The sequence below is a fragment of the Martes martes genome, assembly GCF_963455335.1.
Source record: "Martes martes genome assembly, chromosome: 7".
Classification (NCBI taxonomy): Eukaryota; Metazoa; Chordata; class Mammalia; order Carnivora; family Mustelidae; genus Martes; species Martes martes.
In genome coordinates, this window is record NC_137894.1 from 79715859 (window position 1) to 79733739 (window position 17881).

Sequence of the window (17881 nt, forward strand, 5' to 3'; positions counted from 1 at the left end):
CTTTGACACATGATTTTTAAAGGTGCATCTTACAAGCAATCTTATTTAAGACTGAAGGTAACTAAAGCAAATTCAGTATTCCAGAAAAAAAACCTGAAACCCTATTAACTAAGTAACCCAATAAAACATTTTAGAGAAATATGTAGAACACATACAGAATCATGAACATTCCACTTCAAAAAATCAGTGTGGAATAATAAAAATCCCTCGCAAAAAGTTAAGAGTCTAGAAACACTGTAGAACTTGTTAAAAATAAGCAAACAAAAAAAAAGCTCAGAACAGCTTTATCAGAACTAATATGCCAACAGCAGATTAACTGGAAAGCAAACAAGAAAAGGAATCTTCCTTAAAATATTTCACTGTTACTGGCAGAGAGGAGAACTAAAAGGGAAAGAAGGGGCTAAGGCAGTCATATAGACCTCATTAATGTATAGATTTTAATTTAGACAGAAGACATTTTCTCAGACACTTAGTGAAGCTTATAAATGACTAACGCATTGTTAACCTACAAAGTGTTAAAACCAAGCTTTCAGGTGCTTACAGGGCAAAATAAGCGTCTCATCCTCTACGGTAGGAAAAAAATAAAATCCAACCTTTCATACAACGGTGCAAAGGTCCTAGACACTATATCCAAGGACTGGTGAGGTATTATTTAGGGAGTCCAAGACTCAGTACATTTGTAAATGCAATTTTTAAAAAATAACTGTCTTACTATCTTCATTCACACAGAATATTAAGTTTGCAATATGGGGAAATAAAAAGGATTTATCAAGAGAACTCTATAAATCCCACATATTTTAAACCAGACTATGCACAAGTTAAAAGAAACAACAGAAAACTGGAATACAAGCTTTTTGAAAGTTATATTTTTTGAAGTTCAATAGTGAGGCATCTGTGTGGCTCAGGCAGTTGACCATCTGCCTTTGGCTCAGGTCATGATCCCAGAGTTCTGGGATCAAGTCCCACATCTGGCTCCTTGCTCAATGGGACGTCTGCTTCTCCCTCTCCCTCTACCATGCTCATGCTCTCTTTCTCTCTCTCTCTCAAATAAATAAGTTGGGTTTTGGTTTGTTTTTTGTTTTTTTTTTTTTTTAAGTTAAATAAATAAATAAATAAAAGTCCAATAGTATATCAAAGCACAATTCTAAAACATTGAATTGACTAACAGTTGTTAATTTATAATTAATTTTTTTAAAAACTTGATAAAGTGTCGAGGTATATAAACATCCTTACTTTTTTTTAAACGTTTAGCTTCACCAACTTTATAGAATCAAATAAAAGTTTACTAATTCAAAATTAAACTAAAGTATATATATTTGTTTGAAGACACCCTTTCTAAATTAATCCAATCATCCTTCTTGCAACACTGTATTTTCCTAACTACTCACTGTAGGCATATATGACATAATATATCAGCGAACACTACTGCTTACATTCTAAATATATACCAGTCTGAAGAACAGGTGCAACACTACTTGATTGCATGCTCTTTTCTTCTAAGCCTAAATTTGCCCTGGAAAGGGTTTTAAAAATAAACACAAATACCCAAGAGTTGAACAATCCTCTTAAAAAGATGTAGCGATTCTGAAATCCAAGACATAAGTTCTTCAACTACCAACACCTTCCAAAAGTTAGGTAAACCAGCCTATCAAAGCTTCACCTTAAAAAGATCAAGTAAAGACCAATTATGAAGGGTTCTGAGCATATTTAACTTTGCTTCCCCTGCGTGAGTCAGTAACGTGAGACAAGTACGTTTTACTTCAAGCTAATATTGAATCTTTCCTCAGTCGTTTCATAAACACAGCACAGATACTCTGGTTTGGCTTTTTACAGATAAAGAAAGGGCTAGAGGCCCGGTGAAGAGTACTCTAAAAAGAAAATTTCAATTTAGAGAAGTACTCCTGAGTCAGTCGCTTAGGGAGAACTAATTGAAAGAGAACCTAAGTGAGTAAGTCAGCATCCCAGGTAATAAGGTACTGAAAGTTGGCGGTAGGAAATGAAAACTTCTCAAGAGAGCAGCAAGACATTATGCTTGGTAGCAGCCCTGGAAAGAAGCGTGGCTGTCAAGGGGCAAGTGCATACCAACTCCGAGAGAGGGGGCCAAAAATGCCAAATCGGATGGGGGGGGTGGTGAAGGAAAAGATAATAAAATGCCCATCCCAGACCCTCTCCTCGGGCTCTCCATCGCAACAGGCACAATCAAAAGCAAGCTTAATGCCCAATAACCCCACGCCGGACTCTCCCACAGAGAAGAGTTTAGCCCCAAGCCCCGGAGGCCCGGCAGGCCGCCTCCAGAGGAGCCCCCGCAGACGCCATACTAAAAGTCAAAATGGCTGCCCCAAGGAAGCCCGCACCGCGCAGCTAGTAAGGGTTGGGGAACAAGCTTCTGCGGGAAAGGGGGAGGGGGGCTCTTGGAAGAGCGGTCGCCAGAACCGTAGGCAGGACTATCGCCCCCCGAGCTGCACAGGTAGGTTCCCCTCAACCCTCAAGGCCCGGGACTCCAACAGAGGGGAGTCCCGGCCCCACCCCCCCAGCCGGGAACCCCGCCGCCGCAGCCGTCCCGCACACCGACCCCAGCGAGGTACCTGCAGTTCGGCCCGCTCCACCTCCCAGTGCGCCCGCTCCATCTCGAACCGAGCCCACTCGTGCTGGATGTAGTGCAGGATCCCCGGGATAGTGTACTGCTGCGGCCGGGACAGCTCCGGGCCTGCCGCAGAACCCGCACCCTCAGCGGCTGGAGGACCCCCACCGCCCGCCGCTCCATTTCCCCCTGGCGAAGGGCTCATGTTCCCCCCAGGTCCCTGCTGCTGCCTTGGAGGGGCTGCCATCCCCGGGCCTCCACCACCGCCTCCGGCGAGCTCGTCCATTGTGTGTGGGGCCCCGGCCGGGGCGCAGGGCGACAAGCCAACGGCTGGGGGAAGGGCCGGGGAGGGTGGCCCCGCGCTGGCCGCGGGGCGGAGGCCGGCTGAGAAAGGGGCGAGGAGGGGGTCGTTGCTGTATGCTTGCCGTGGGTCAGAGCAGGGAGCTGCCGGCCGCCGCCATTACAGTCCCTCCTCCATCTGCCCGTCTCACTCACTCACTTTAGGGAAAGGGGGGGCCGTGGCGGGAGGGGGAAGAGGGGGCAGGGTTGGGAAGGGGATAGACGTAGGGCCGTCACTCCCGCGCAGCATGCCGGGTAGAGAACGCCGCTGCCGCCGCAAGCCTAGCAGCCAAATAGAGTGCGGGCTCACCACACGCAGGCGTACTGAGGACCCAGTAAGGGCGCTTGAGGCGGGGTAGGAGCTCTGGCCCCGCCCCCAGGCCCTCCTTCCGACTTGCTTCGGGCGTCTCGCTGCGGTTACTGGACGGTGGTCCACCGAGACTCTTTACTTTGGGGAGCCAGTGGGGCTCGTGCTCCCAACAATCAGTTTCCCTTGCTCAGTTACCAACTTCCCGAACGTCGTTCCCCACGCAAGAGTCTCAGCAGCCTGCATGCTGTTTTAACCTGACTGGGCGCTCCGGCCGGCCGCAGCCGGTCCCGGATTCCTGCCGTTTCTTTCGCATTCCTTGCGTGTTTCATGATGTCCCAGAGGGTCGGGCCTCTTTCTCTGGTTGTCACTCGCTCTTTCGCTGGTTTCTTAGCACCAGTCAGTTATTGAGGCTTGGGGGTGGGGGGGGGGGGTGCTCTCTTTTGGCAAATTGCCCAGATCCTTCCGGACGTTGGTGACTGATTCCCGGTGTCCGTTTCAAGCCCGAGCTTTGGTTCTAATTCTGTGCTCCCGGTCGCCGGTCGCAACTTGTTCCACTTTGCCTACCCCCTTCTTTACTATTCTGGTGTGGGTTGGTTGGGGTGGGGGCGGGGGGTGAAGCAGGAGTGAATGTTTCCATTTTTTTCTTTGGGAGAAGGGAGGGTGAAAAACTTTAGATCTTGACGACGGTGTGAAGAGAGAGAAAGATAACTTTGAAGGAGGCTTGTTAGACTAACACTTAGGTGTTTCAGAATGAATGGGTTCACAAATAGGATTCATAGCAGAATCTTTTGATGGAAACAAAGTAAAAGCGCCGTGAATACAACGTAAAATCCTAGATGAACAGCTGCAAAGATGTTTTCCTGGGTCATTAAATGATGTTTGAATGAATATAATATACACCGAAAAGTCACGCTTAATCTTTTAAGTACAGTAGTGTTTTTATGTGCTTAAGTTGCCAGAAAACATCCTTAATGAACTAGTACGTTTCTAAAGAAAATTAATATAGCTAATAACCACTTGTTTGAAAAATAGGACAAAAAATATTGAACTATAATAAGGGGGAAAAGGTTCAATAATTACAGCTACCCAGGAAAATTACACATAAAATTGATTGCATTAATTTTTTTTCTTCTCTACTACTGGTATGTAATATATAAGACCTCTCAAGGTATAATTTCAAAAAGATAAAAATAGTACATCTTATTTTATCATGTCTTCTTTACTATTCTTATGTCTAATGGAGAGCAGATTGGACTTGTTACCCATGTTGTCATATTTTATTTGTAAATGAAATGAGGTCTTAGGTTACATATTATTAGGAACTGTTTCTCCATATTGTTAAATACTATTTTTCTATTTTATAGTGATTAGCATACAACCTGCTTGTTTAGTCCTCTTCCTCTTTAAGGGGCTTCATATCACATAAAATATTCTAAAATATGTCTCCAAGAAACATGTTTGAGCAGGTGTAATTGATCTCTGTTATGTTGGCATCAAAAGAATAATGTGTACTTATATTTCCCACTGGTACCTCAAGCTCAAGTAAAACTAGACTGATAATCCTTCCATTTTCCACCCCACACACCTTCAAAAAAACAACTCTGTTTCTCTTCTATTACCTATCTTATTAGGTGGCACTACATTCAAATCTGAGGGCTGGCAGTCATTGTAGTACCTTCCTTTCACTCACCCTCACATCCAGTCCCCTTCTCAGTACATATTTCATTTCTTTCCTTATCTGTATCATATCTATTCCATTACCTTTCTTCCTGTGTTAGTTTAAGCCTTCCCACCTTACTTGTTCCCTTACCTACCACTGATGCCTGAGTGATCTCCGAAAGACAGATCTGATTCTATTGTTCTTGCTTAAAATATTTTAGTGATGCGGTGCCTGGGTGGCGCAGTTGGTTAAGCACTGGACTCTTGGTTTGGGTTCAGGTCATGATCTCAGGGTCATGAGATTGAGCCCATGTGGGGCTCTGCACTCTGCAGAGTCCCCTGGAGATTGTCTCTCCTCTGCCCCTCCCCTTGTGCATGCTCTTTCTCTCTCTCTCTCTCTCTCTTTAAAAAAATTAATCTTTAAAAAAATATTTTGGTGGTCACCGGATTTAGAATAAAGCCCAAATTTTAGCATGGCATATAAAGATCCTTCAAATTCTAGATCCTCCCTATTGCTTAGTCTACCATCATACCATCATGGCACTCCTCTCCAGGCAAGCTGCCCTGATTTTGGTTCCTCAAGAGCATAATGCTGTTTCATTTCATGAGAATTTAACACATGCTGTGTACCCCATTGGCTTCCCTTCCCTTCTTCAGTCAAAACTTAGTTTGAGTATTACTTCTACCAGAAGGCTTTCTAGATCCCTGCATTAGATTTAGTTTTAAAATATGAAGTACTGGGGCACCTGGGTGGCTTGGTTGGATAAGCGACAGCCTTCGGCTCAGGTCATGATCCTGGAGTCCCAGGACTGAGTCCTGAATATGACTGTCCACTCAGCGGGGAGTCTGCTTCTCCCTCTGCCTCCCCCTCCCCCATGCTAGTTCTCTCTCATTCTCTCTCTCGAATAAATAAATAAAACCTTTAAAAAGTCATAAAATAACAAAATAAAATATGAAGTGCTCCCTGGCCACCTGGGTGGCTCAGTCAGTTGAGCCTCTGCCTTTGACCTCTCCCAGGGTCTTGGGATCAAGCCTCACATCAGTCTCCCTGCCCAGCAAGGAGCCCACTTTTCCCTCTCCCTCTGCCTGCCAGTCCCCACTGCTTGAGCTCTCTCTCTCTTTCAAATAAATAAGTAAATAAAAATCTTTTTTAAAAAATTTGAAGTACTCCGAATTTGAAGAATTCCAGTTGAACATGTCTGCACTCACTTTAACCATGGTTTTATAAATGCCAATAATTCAGTCCTTGGCCATGTTCTACCCAGATCACAGCCATGTTTCTGCAGCCTTGCAGCCTGTTAGAGGGATAGGACCCGTGCCCCTCTGATTTGCAACTGTACCCCCCGGGTCGGGGATAGTGCAGTCTCCCCAAAATGATGAATAACTGAAATTTAGACTAGACTAATAGGCATATTTTTCCTTCACCTCAACTTTTCTGTAGTATTAGTTTTTGCTGCCATTATATCAGCTATTTAAGGTTCAGTGGCCGAAACGGCTCTGAGTTCTTTTTTTATTTTTTGTTTTTTTATAGTTGACTTTACCCTGAATGTTAAAAGAGAAAGATACCAAGATTTTCTCCAATGTGAGAAGAATATTTTTTACATTATTGTCATTGTACATTGTGTCGATGACTCCTGAGGACACTCTGCGGTGAGCTCCTGGAATCTTGTCCTTTGTATGTAACGAGCTTTCCCAGGTCATATCATCACCTACAACTCACCTAACTGGAACTCCCTCCTGGAACTGTGGCTGAGTCATTTCCTCTCTTCAGTTTCACCTTTGAAACTTCCTATTTGTTCTGTCTTTTTATCAGTCCTGTTCCTCACTGCTTCTCTCCCATTGATTCTTTTAGTTTCAGTATACTGCTGATGATCTTCAAGAGTACCTATTTACATTAAATATAAATTTATAAATTTAGAATTTTAGGGGTTTTCTTCCCCCTTTCCCTTTAGCTTATCTTAGACACCTGTGTGCTTATTCTATCTGACCAAAAAGGGATTTGTCAAATTTGATGTTAGTATATCAGTAGAAGTATGTTAAGGAATTCCAAGCTTTTAATTAAGTCAGGAGTTGTTAACACTAAGATGTCTTCTTCCCAATTATTGCAATATCTGATGTTTTGACCCTGCCTTTGAGAACTGTATGGCTCCTTGTAATTACTCACCTGAACATCCAGTTTCACACCTTGCTAGCTATAAATCTGACGTCCTTCTAACAAAGAGCTCAAACTGGTTCACAAACACTGATCTAGTCATCTTTTTGCATCATGTGGAAAGGTTGCAACAGGTACTATTATCTCCATGGGGAGATGAGGAAGCTGAGATTAGAGTTCTGGGTCACTTCCTCAGGCCCTTACTAGAATAGGAAGTGGGTCCTACTCATATCAGTGAGTATATATGTTTTTTTGGAAACAAAGTCTCCCCTCACTATTCTTCCTCCTACTATCCTATCAGTTGCTTAATATCACTGTCTCTGGTTCCCAAATCATTTGTACTTTTAAAATCATTTTTAGGTGATTTGGGGTAATTTTGTCATTGGGGAAATTAGGTAGTGTTTACATTTATAAATATAGAGAACAAAGGAGGAAGATCTTTGAGAAGATCTGGCATGTGCTCAAAAACCAAAGGAGCAAACTGCATAATGTATATAGAACAGAAAATGAAGAGACAGCTTTGCCCTACACTGTGGTTTAACCTGCCAAATAAGATCACATATCTATTTCTCATTATAGGAGTTGCCTGTGACTAAGAAAATTATAGAAATACATACAGGTCACTTGAACTATTCATATAATATGTTGTATGGAAAAGAAAAGGAAAAGGACCTTCAACGGTTATAGAAAAATAGGTATCAAAACCTTTAAGAAACTCAGCATGCTGTATAAAATTCTAGTCCAAGTTCATTCCTGAATTGTCTTCTGGGTAATATGAGTCAGAAAGCAGTATGCTTTGATAATATTGTATAATAGCTAACTCACAAAGATGTCACAATTGAAGGAAAAAAAAGTTGCCTAGAGCAGAGTACCTCCTGGACATTGGCTAAAAGTGAACAACCAGGTTCATAAACATGAGAACCAAATGACTGGAAAATGTGACTGAATGGGAAATTGCCAAAACTTTCCTAGGTAATAATTTACAATCTTGGAAATGTGGTTTATCTCCTATTTGAGCAACAGTGAAGAATGTTCAAAAGAGTGATACCAGACACAGACACTTTGCCTTGGAAATCTATGCTAGAGAGTGTTCTCTTTGGAGAATGTTTTAAATTTGGCAAAAATTCCCAGAATCTTGTGGGCTTTTTTTTTATAACAACATATTTTTAAGTGATGGTTTTGTCTTTGTATTACTAGACTAACCTAAAGAGTATGACAATTACTCCACAAAAAAAGGATTGAAGAATTCTTTAGAACATTTTAAAATAAATCCTATTCTCCTTTGCTCCTTTTGTTTCATTTAATATAGTAATTAGATATTCTAAATCATGCTGTGCCTAGACTTTTTCTATTTAGTTTTTTTTTATTTTGAAAAATTTCAATCACAGGGGTGCCTAGCTGGATTAGTCGATGAACATGGGACTCTTGATCTCAGGGTTGTAAATTTGAGCCCTGTGTTGGGTGTGGAGATAACTTAAAAATAAAATCTTAAAAAAAAAAAAAAAAAAAAAAAACGAAAAATTTCAATCATGCAAATATAGAAACAAAGTCTTAGGAACTATACTTACAATGGTTATCAAAATGTTGCTGTTCTCTGTTCAACTCTTCCACCTTTTTGCTGAGGATTTTTTTTTTACTGTTAAAAAATGTATTTAATAAAGAATTTAATATAAAAATGTTTGCAGCCCTGATTTTCATCTCATAGTAAAACTGGCTCATTGGAAAGGAGACATGTTAGAAGCAATTGATTCCTGTGGTGAACAAGTCTTAGCTTATACTTGTTGCAAGGCTTAAATATGATGATACTGTTTCCTTGTATTACCACTTTTTTGTATTGTTCTGTTCTGTTGCCCACTGACTGCCGTCTCAGTGCATTCATTTATCACAAGTTTCATAAAGCTATCAAATCCCCCAATATTCCTTGGACATGTCTGCCACCATTTAATTTCAGTTACAACTTCTTGTCCCTAAATTTTCGAACTTGGCAGGGTGAGCTTTGCTCATGACATTACTTGACAAGCTCAAAGATGCCTTGAAACAGAATTCATGGTCTCCCCCATGCTGTGGCAGCCCCAGTAATATTTTAAAGTAAATCCCAGACATCATATTATTTCATTGGTATACATTTCTCTAAGTATCTTTAACAGATTAGGACATTTTTTTAAACAAAAACATACCATAGTACCAGTGTCACACCTACAAAGTTAATGTTAATTTGTTAATATAGTCTAATCCTCAGCTCATATTCAGTTTCCCCCAGTTGTCTCAAAAAAATTTTTTTAAGGAGTTGGTGACTTCAAATCAGGATCCTAACAAAATTCATATATTTCATTTAGTTGCTATGTCTTTAGGTCTTTTTTAATTTTCCTTCCCGTCATCCCCACATTGTCATGCCATTTTATTGAAGAGACCAGGTTATTTATCCTATAGGATTTCCCACATTTGGCTGATTGCATTTTTATGGTATTATTTAGCATATTCCTTTCTCCTCCATATTTTCTATAAAATAGAAAGTCCTAGATGGGACATTTCCTTGCACTCATGGGCAAGAGAAACCCTACCAGGCATCCTCCCAGTTCTCCCTGTGGTTCTTAGACTCACTTGTGGGGCTCCCATTTCAAGTGGGGAAGAGCATCCCCTTCCTTTGGATGATGACCTGGTGATTTCTGGATTCCTTGGCTGCTTTGAATGTTACAAGACCACATTTTCAAACCTCTACTTCAGCCAGCACAGCTGTAGTCATCTTTTTTTTTTTTTTTTTAAGATTTTATTTGAGAGAGAGAGCGTGAGCAGGGGTGGGGGCAGGGGGTAAGGGGAGTAAGTTGTTGGGCAGAAGGAGAGGAACAAGCAGATTCCCTGCTAAGCACAGGCTCAACTGGGGGCTCCACTCAGGGCTCGACCCCCAGACCCTGAGATCACGACCAGAACCATAATCAGACACTGAGTTACCCAGGTGCACCTGTGATCACCCCATTTTTGTTGTTAAGTGTAGTTTGACTCTACCCATTCTAGATTTCCAGGACCATTTTTCACCTGGTTTTTGGTAAAGATGTTGCCTACAGACTTGAATTTTTTTTTTCCAACCTTGCATCTATCACCATTTTTTGTGAGTGGATCCTGGGAGCTCCCAAAACTACTCTGCTACTATCACCTTGCCTCTCTACACTCTTGGCATTTTAAAGTTTAAGTTGCTTGCTATTTAACCTAAAGTTACTTGTTACAACCTGATATTGAAATAGCTTTATTTGACCACTGTTAAGTGGTCAAATTTTGCTCTTCAAAGATTGTGAGATATAAATTAGTATAAATTTAAGTATGAATATTCTTTTGGGCAACGTTTGGGCCAGCTCTTGGCTGATGACTGTAATATCCTATTTACATTTTCAGCGGGAGCTATAACATGTTGCTACAATTTACTATGAAATTCAGAAAAGCAAAAGGTGTTCCTGGGCAAAGGGCAGCCAAGCAGGCCACCTGAAAGGACCTGCCTTTACCCTGACATTTGATCTGAATGAGAATGATACTAAATTCAGATACGTGTCTGCAAACTTGCCTTGGACAGCATTTGCCGGGTATGCTTTATTTATTGGAAGTGGAAAGGGAGCTTAGCTGAACTCACTAAGAGAGCAAATCAGGCGCAGGGATTTTGGAAGTTATAGGTCCAGTTGTAAACGTTAAGCATGCTGTGGTAAATGTAGTAATATGAGTTTTACTGTCCTAAATTTTCGCATGATCTGATTGAGTCATTTCTGAGGCATTTTAGGCTCCGTGTTGAGCTCCACCAAAAAGTAAGTAATCTGTTAGAATTGCATCTTTTGTGACATGCTCCAGGGTCGGATTGAAACTGCCAGAATATGCATGTTAGCCAGTAAAAGCTTTTGTGCAGAGGGTACAACTGACCCGAGCTAGATTTACACTAGTGAATGAGGAGTAGAATTGTGCATCCCTAGTCATACTATGGCCATCACTGCATTACTGGAGTCTTGAGGCAAACCTGGAGGGAAAGAGCCCTGGGTGAGAGCACAGACTCTGGAGTTAGGCCATCCAACATTGGGTCCTTTCTCCATTTTTTAATGGGTGACCTTTCACAAGTGACTAAGTATTCACACGTGTAAGTGAGGATAAAAACAGTCTCCAACTCATAGAGGTATTACGAGGATCAAATGAATGTAGGTAAAAAGTACAGAACAGCCCCTGCCTGTCTAGTTAGTACTGTGTTAGTGCTTTCTAGTGTTACTGTCTCTCGTCATGAGTTGCTGTGTCGGGTCCCGTTCACACATCATATTCCAAAGAGCAAATACTACCTATCATGATGCAGCCGAGAAGGTCCTTCATGAGCACCATCAAACATTGGGAGTATTAATTACTCATTTGAATTAGCATTCATGGTGGTCGTGTCACTAACAAAAAAGATAGATCTTGTTGGGTAAGTTAGCTGATCCCCAAACAGGAGTTTAATGCAGTAATTTTTGTGTTTCACTGCTTCTCTTTAGAAGGGTGATCTGCAAAAACAATTTGTTATTAGAGCCATAATTTTCCAAGTGATATCTTCAGACCCTGAAAATATTGATGTAGCTTTTGCTATGCTTGGTTTTAACTCAGGACATACTTTATTTAAGAAGCTCTTAAAATAAGAACTTTAATACATTGGTGTAGTTTCATAGTATGATTTTCTTGTATATTTTTTAGGGAAATATTAATAGTAATTAATTTTTCCTTAAGTAATGTGAGCATTAGAGTTAAAAACTTGCCAATATTGAAATGAATTCATTGCAGATAAATTATGGGATGATTATTTTATAGAAACATTTTTTTTTAAGATTTTATTTATTTATTTGACAGACAGAGATCACAAGTAGGCAGGGAGGCAGGCAGAGAGAGAGGAAGGGAAGCAGGCTCCCTGCTGAGCAGAGAGCCCGATGCTGGGCTTGATCCCAGGACCCTGGGATCACAACCTGAGCCGAAGGCAGAGGCCTTAACCCACTGAGCCACCAAGGTGCCCCTATAGAAACATTTTCAATAATTCCAGCATTGTATTTAAATTCAATTTATAGTCAACTTTTCAGAGATACATTTTTTGTAAAGTGAGATTCCTTTGCATCCCAGCAATGTTTTGTTTGCTGCTTCTTTGACACAAGAAGATAGGAGCCATCAACAAATCAAATTTTTTTTAATTTTTTTATTTATAAACATATAATGTGTTTTTTTTTTCATATAATGTATTTTTATCCCCAGGGGTACAGGTCTGTGAATCGCCAGGTTTACACATTTCACAGCACTCACCATAGCACATACCCTCCCCAATGTCCATAACCCCACCCCCTCTCCCTCCCCCCTCCCCCCAGCAACCCTCAGTTTGTTTTGTGAGATTAAGAGTTACTTATGGTTTGTCTCCCTCCCAATCCCATTTTGTTTCATTTATTCTTCTCCTACCCCCCTAACCCCCCATATTGCATCTCCACTTCCTCATCTCAGGGAGATCATATGATAGTTGTCTTTCTCCGATTGACTTATTTCACTAAGCATGATACCCTCTAGTTCCATCCACGTAGTCGCAAATGGCAAGATTTCATTTCTTTTGATGGCTACATAGTATTCCATTGTGTATATATACCACATTTTCTTTATCCATTCATCTGTTGATGGACATCTAGGTTCTTTCCATAGTTTGACTATTGTAGACATTGCTGCTATAAACATTCGGGTGCACGTGCCCTTTTGGATCACTATGTTTGTATCTTTAGGGTAAATACCCAGTAGTGCAATTGCTGGGTCATAGGGTAGCTCTATTTTCAACTTTTTGAGGAACCTCCATGCTGTTTTCCAGAGTGGTTGCACCAGCTTGCATTCCCACCAACAGTGTAGGAGGGTTCCCCTTTCTCCGCATCCTCGCCAGCATCTGTCATTTCCTGACTTGTTAATTTTAGCCATTCTGACTGGTGTGAGATGATATCTCATTGTGGTTTTGATTTGTATTTCCCTGATGCCGAGTGATGTGGAGCACTTTTTCATGTGTCTGTTGACTATCTGGATGTCTTCTTTGCAGAAATGTCTGTTCATGTCTTCTGCCCATTTTTTGATTGGATTATTTGTTCTTTGGGTGTTGAATTTGCTAAGTTCTTTATAGATTTTGGACACTAGCCCTTTATCTGATATGTCATTTGCAAATATCTTCTCCTATTCTGTCAGTTGTCTTTTGGTTTTGTTAAGTGTTTCCTTTGCTGTGCAAAAGCTTTTGATCTTGATGAAATCCCAATAGTTCATTTTTGCCCTTGCTTCTGTTGCCTTTGGCGATGTTCCTAGGAAGAAGTTGCTGCGACTGAGGTCGAAGAGGTTGCTGCCTGTGTTCTCCTCAAGGATTTTGATGGATTCCTTTCTCATATTGAGATCCTTCATCCATTTGAGTCTATTTTCGTGTGTGGTGTAAGGAAATGGTCCACTTTCATTTTTCTGCATGTGGCCGTCCAATTTTCCCAACCCCATTTGTTGAAGAGGGTGTCTTTTTTCCAGTGGACATTCTTTCCTGCTTTGTCGAAAATTAGTTGACCGTAGAGTTGAGGGTCTATTTCTGGGCTCTCTATTCTGTTCCATTGATCTATGGATCTGTTTTTGTGCCAGTACCGTACTGTCTTGATGATGACAGCTTTGTAATAGAGCTTGAAGTCCGGAATTGTGATGCCACCAACTTTGGCTTTCTTTTTCAATATTCCTTTGGCTATTCGAGGTCTCTTCTGGTTCCATATAAATTTTAGGATTATTTGTTCCATTTCTTTGGAAAAAATGGGTGGGATTTTGATAGGGATTGCATTAAATGTGTAGATTGCTTTAGGTAGCATAGACATTTTCACAATATTTGTTCTTCCAATCCGGGAGCATGGAACATTTTTCTATTTCTTTGTGTCTTCCTCAATTTCTTTCATGAGTACTTTATAGTTTTCTGAGTATAGATTCTTAGCCTCTTTGGTTAGGTTTATTCCTAGGTATCTTACAGTTTTGGGTGCAATTGTAAATGGGATTGACTCCTTAATTTCTCTTTCTTCTGTCTTGTTGTTGGTGTAGAGAAATGCAACTGATTTCTGTGCATTGACAAATCAAATTTTAATTCCAAATTGCTTTAGTTTGATTTGAATTTAAAACCTGTAACATTGCACTTGACACTTTAAGAGTACTCATAGGCCTGTCATTCAGATCCTAATACGATGCTATTAGGTGACTGCTCTTCAGAAGGACAAACAGAAGAAAAATCTGCCTTTGTATGGCTTCCACAGTTTTCATTGGAAATCAAATGCCCAGCAAAAATGAACAAGATCCGTCTAACTTAATACAGCAGTTAAATTTATTAGAATCCAGAATATCTGGTTTGAAGTATTTCCAATTTGAGGGGGAAATTTGACAAGTTGCCCATTTTACAGGAATGGGGAGTAAAATATAGTACTCCTATTTATCTTCTGGAGTTCCTCCTTATTGACACATTGTAACATCAGAATAACAAGTTCTGGGAGGATCCCAGCCATGAGACTGCTGGATCTCTGCTTCCCATGCGCTCTCCTCTAAAACTAAGATATTGGATATCTTTGTTAGCCCAAAAATTTGATGAAGAGGGGCGCCTGGATGGCTCAGTGGGTTAGACCTCTGCCTTAGGCTCAGGTCATGATCTCAGGGTCCTGGGATTGAGCCTCGCATCGGGCTCCCTGCTCAGCTGGGAGCCTGCTTCCCCACCCCCCGCCTGCCTCTCTGCCTACTTGTGAGCTCTCTCTCTGTCAAATAAAATAAAATAAATCTTTAATAAATAAATAAATAATTTTTTTAGAAAAATTTTTATTTAAATTTATTTTATAAATTCATAAAATAAATAATAAATAAATAATAAATAAAATTTATATATAAATTTATAAATAAATCTTTAATAAATAAATATTTTTTTAGAAAAAATTTTATTTAAATTTATTTTATTTTATTTGACAGAGAGAGAGATCACAAGTAGGCAGAGAGGCAGGCAGAGAGAGGGGAGGAAGAAGGCTCCCTGCTGAGCAGAGAGTCTGATGCGGGGCTTGATCCCAGGACCCTTGAAATCATGACCTGAGCCGAAGGCAAAGACTTAACCCACTGAGCCACCCAGGCGCCCCTAAATAAATAATTTTAAAAATAAAATTTTAAAAATTCAATGAAGATTTTTAGTCAGTAAGCACAAGTATTTGATTCTTGTGGCTAATTTTAACAGAATAATAAAGATTACCCATGCAGGGGTATTTCTTCACTATTTCTAACCCATGCCCATGTTTTGTCAAAGTAAAATATAATTCCCTATTTTAATGTTATTTCAAATTTCAAAATAAATTATCCTTGACATGAAACCCTATAGAAGAGGGGTGCCTGGGTGGCTTGGTTGTTAAGTGTCAGCCTTGGCTCAGGTCATGATCTCGGGGTCCTGGGATCAAGCCCCATGTCAGACTCTCTGCTCAGCTGGGAGTCTGCTGCTCCCTCTAACTCTCCCTCTCTGCTCTCTCTCTCTCTCTCTCTCAAATAATTAAATAAAATCTTAAAAAACAAAAAAAAAAAAACACAAAAAAACCTAATAGAAGAAAGATAATTTTAGAAGAAAATCTTTGTTTTGATTTCAAAAGATATGTATTGTTATCTCCATTGGTGGTAATGGGAAGGTTGAGTCCCATTGTTTGCCCCAAAGCAGCTTTTCTATCCTAAGAGTGGAGGGCAGGATATCAACAACAAAAGGGTGCCTGGGTGGCTCAGTTGATTGAGCTATTGCAGCTCAGGTCATGATCCTGGAGTCATGGATGGAGTCCCACATCAGGCTCCCTGCTCAGCGGGGAGTCTGCTTCTCCCTCTGACCCTCCCCACTCTCAAGCTCTCTCTCTCTCACAAATAAATAAATAAAATCTTAAAAAAAAAAAAAAAAGTCAACAACAGCAACAGCAGCTACAACAAACTTGTGTGAACTCCAGCCATTAACAATTTGTATCTTTAAAAAGTACACAGCTCCACCACCACCTGACCTGATAGTCCTTACCTCTCTGGCAGATGACTGATGGAGCATCTATTCTCAATCCCTCCATCACCCACTACACACACACACACACACATGACTAATGAATAAAAATAAAACAAGTATTTTCAGACAATGTAATGCTCTATTTATAGTATATAAATTCCTCATCCTCAGTTTTTGAAATATGACTTTTCTCCCGCTGCCTGAATCATGTTGCTGTAAAGACCTTAAAAATTCTTCAGTTCACCCCTTGATTTAGGATAGAAGTCTGATATCTGAACATCTCCAAAAGTTCAATATCTACCCTTTTCAGTAAAACTTCCAGCTTGTCTCTGATACATTTATATATGTTTTGAAGTTATAAATAACCACACTTAATTTGAACTTAATCGTATCTTAGACCAGAATTTGATGAGATATTTTTTAAAATTTTGTAACTGAAGTATAATTGACCTACAATGTTACATTAGTGTTAAGCTTACAACATAGTGATTCTACAATTCTGTGTACATTACTCAGTGCGCACCATGATAAGTATAGTTGATGAGACTTCCTTCTTTTTTTTTTTTTTTTTTTAAGATTTATTTATTTAGGGGCACCTGGGTGGCTCAGTGTGTTAAAGCCTCTGCCTTTGGCTCAGGTCATGATCCCAGGGTCCTGGGATCCAGCCCCGCATCAGGCTCTCTGCTCAGCAGGGAGTCTCCTTCCTCTTCTCTCTCTGCCTGCTTCTCTGCCTACTTGTGATCTCTGTCAAATAAATAAATAAATCTTTTAAAAAAAGAAGATTTTATTTATTTATTGGACACACACACAGTGAGAGAGGGAACACAAGCAGGAGGGAGAAGCCGGCTTCCTGCCCAGCAGGGAGCCCGATGAGGGGCTGGATCCCAGGATCATGACCTGAGCAGAAGGCAGCTACCTAACAACTGAGCCACCCAGGCACCCGATAAGACTTTTTGGTCAATTTACCAAAATGTCTTTAGGTCAAGATGTTAGAGTCCTGTGAAGCTTTAGAAATCTTTCAGATATATTCTTAGAAAAATGACAGACCAGAGTATTAAGGTTTATTCTTAAAGTACTTTTCTACAGAAATAGGAGCTTCAGGATTTCCATAGATCCTGAATTTGATTGAAATTTAGCATTTTATTATTTTTTTAAAACCCTTTATTTTTAAGTAATCTCTACACCCAACGTGGGGCTCAGTCTTACAACCCTAAAATCAAGAGTTGCGTTCTCTTGAGCCAGCCAGGTACCCCGAAATTTCATATTTTAAATGGTTTTAATATTTTATTTACTTATAGAGGGTGGAGGGGCAGAGGAAGGAAATCTTAAGCTTTATCTAACAACCCTGAGATCATGGCCTGAGCTGAAATCAAGAGTCCAACACTTAACTTACTGAGCCACCCAGGTGCCCCTTAACTATTTTAAAACCAAGTTTTAAAAGTAGCACACATGTAAATGTGTTAATTGCCAAATAAATCAAATGTGGTTGAAATATTTCTTGAGTGACCCAGGGATTTAACAGAAGTTAAAAGTCTCAGGTAAAGCTACTGAAAATGTATTCTGAATCATAAAGAAGAGATTTAGAGAGAGATGGGAGGGGGGAATGGATGGAAGGAAAGGCAGGGTGGTAAAAGGTTTCCTGAAGTCACATTTCATTGGTCTTAGAATTGCAGTAGCAGGGCTCCTGGATGACTCAGGCATTAGGCACCTGCCTTCAGCTCAGGCATGAGATCAAGCCCCGCCTCGGGCTGCCTGCTCAGAGGGAAGCCTGCTTCTCCCTCTCCCACTCCCCTTGCTTGTGTTCCCTCTCTCGCTGTGTCCCTCTCTGTC

General features: G+C 40.6%; 2 protein-coding genes across 7 annotated transcripts in view; one reads left to right on the top strand and one right to left on the bottom strand.

Annotated features, from left to right (window-relative positions):
- STRN3 (striatin 3) overlaps positions 1–3090 on the bottom strand; it is a 127400-nt gene extending 124310 nt beyond the window's left edge. For 3 of the 4 annotated variants that reach the window (XM_080809060.1, XM_080809059.1, XM_080809057.1), the window contains exon 1: positions 2586–3088. In XM_080809060.1, the coding sequence (XP_080665186.1) occupies positions 2586–2867 (282 nt within the window). In that variant the 5' untranslated portion in view covers positions 2868–3088. Of the gene's footprint in view, positions 1–2585 lie in introns of all 4 variants that reach the window. The other variant, XM_080809058.1, reaches the window with a different exon arrangement.
- The window catches only part of AP4S1 (adaptor related protein complex 4 subunit sigma 1), a 55524-nt gene continuing 39974 nt past the window's right edge, over positions 2332–17881 (top strand). For all 3 annotated transcript variants that reach the window (XM_080809062.1, XM_080809063.1, XM_080809061.1), the window contains exon 1: positions 2332–2467. The gene's annotated coding sequence lies outside the window, so the exon portion shown is untranslated. The remainder of the gene's footprint in view (positions 2468–17881) is intronic.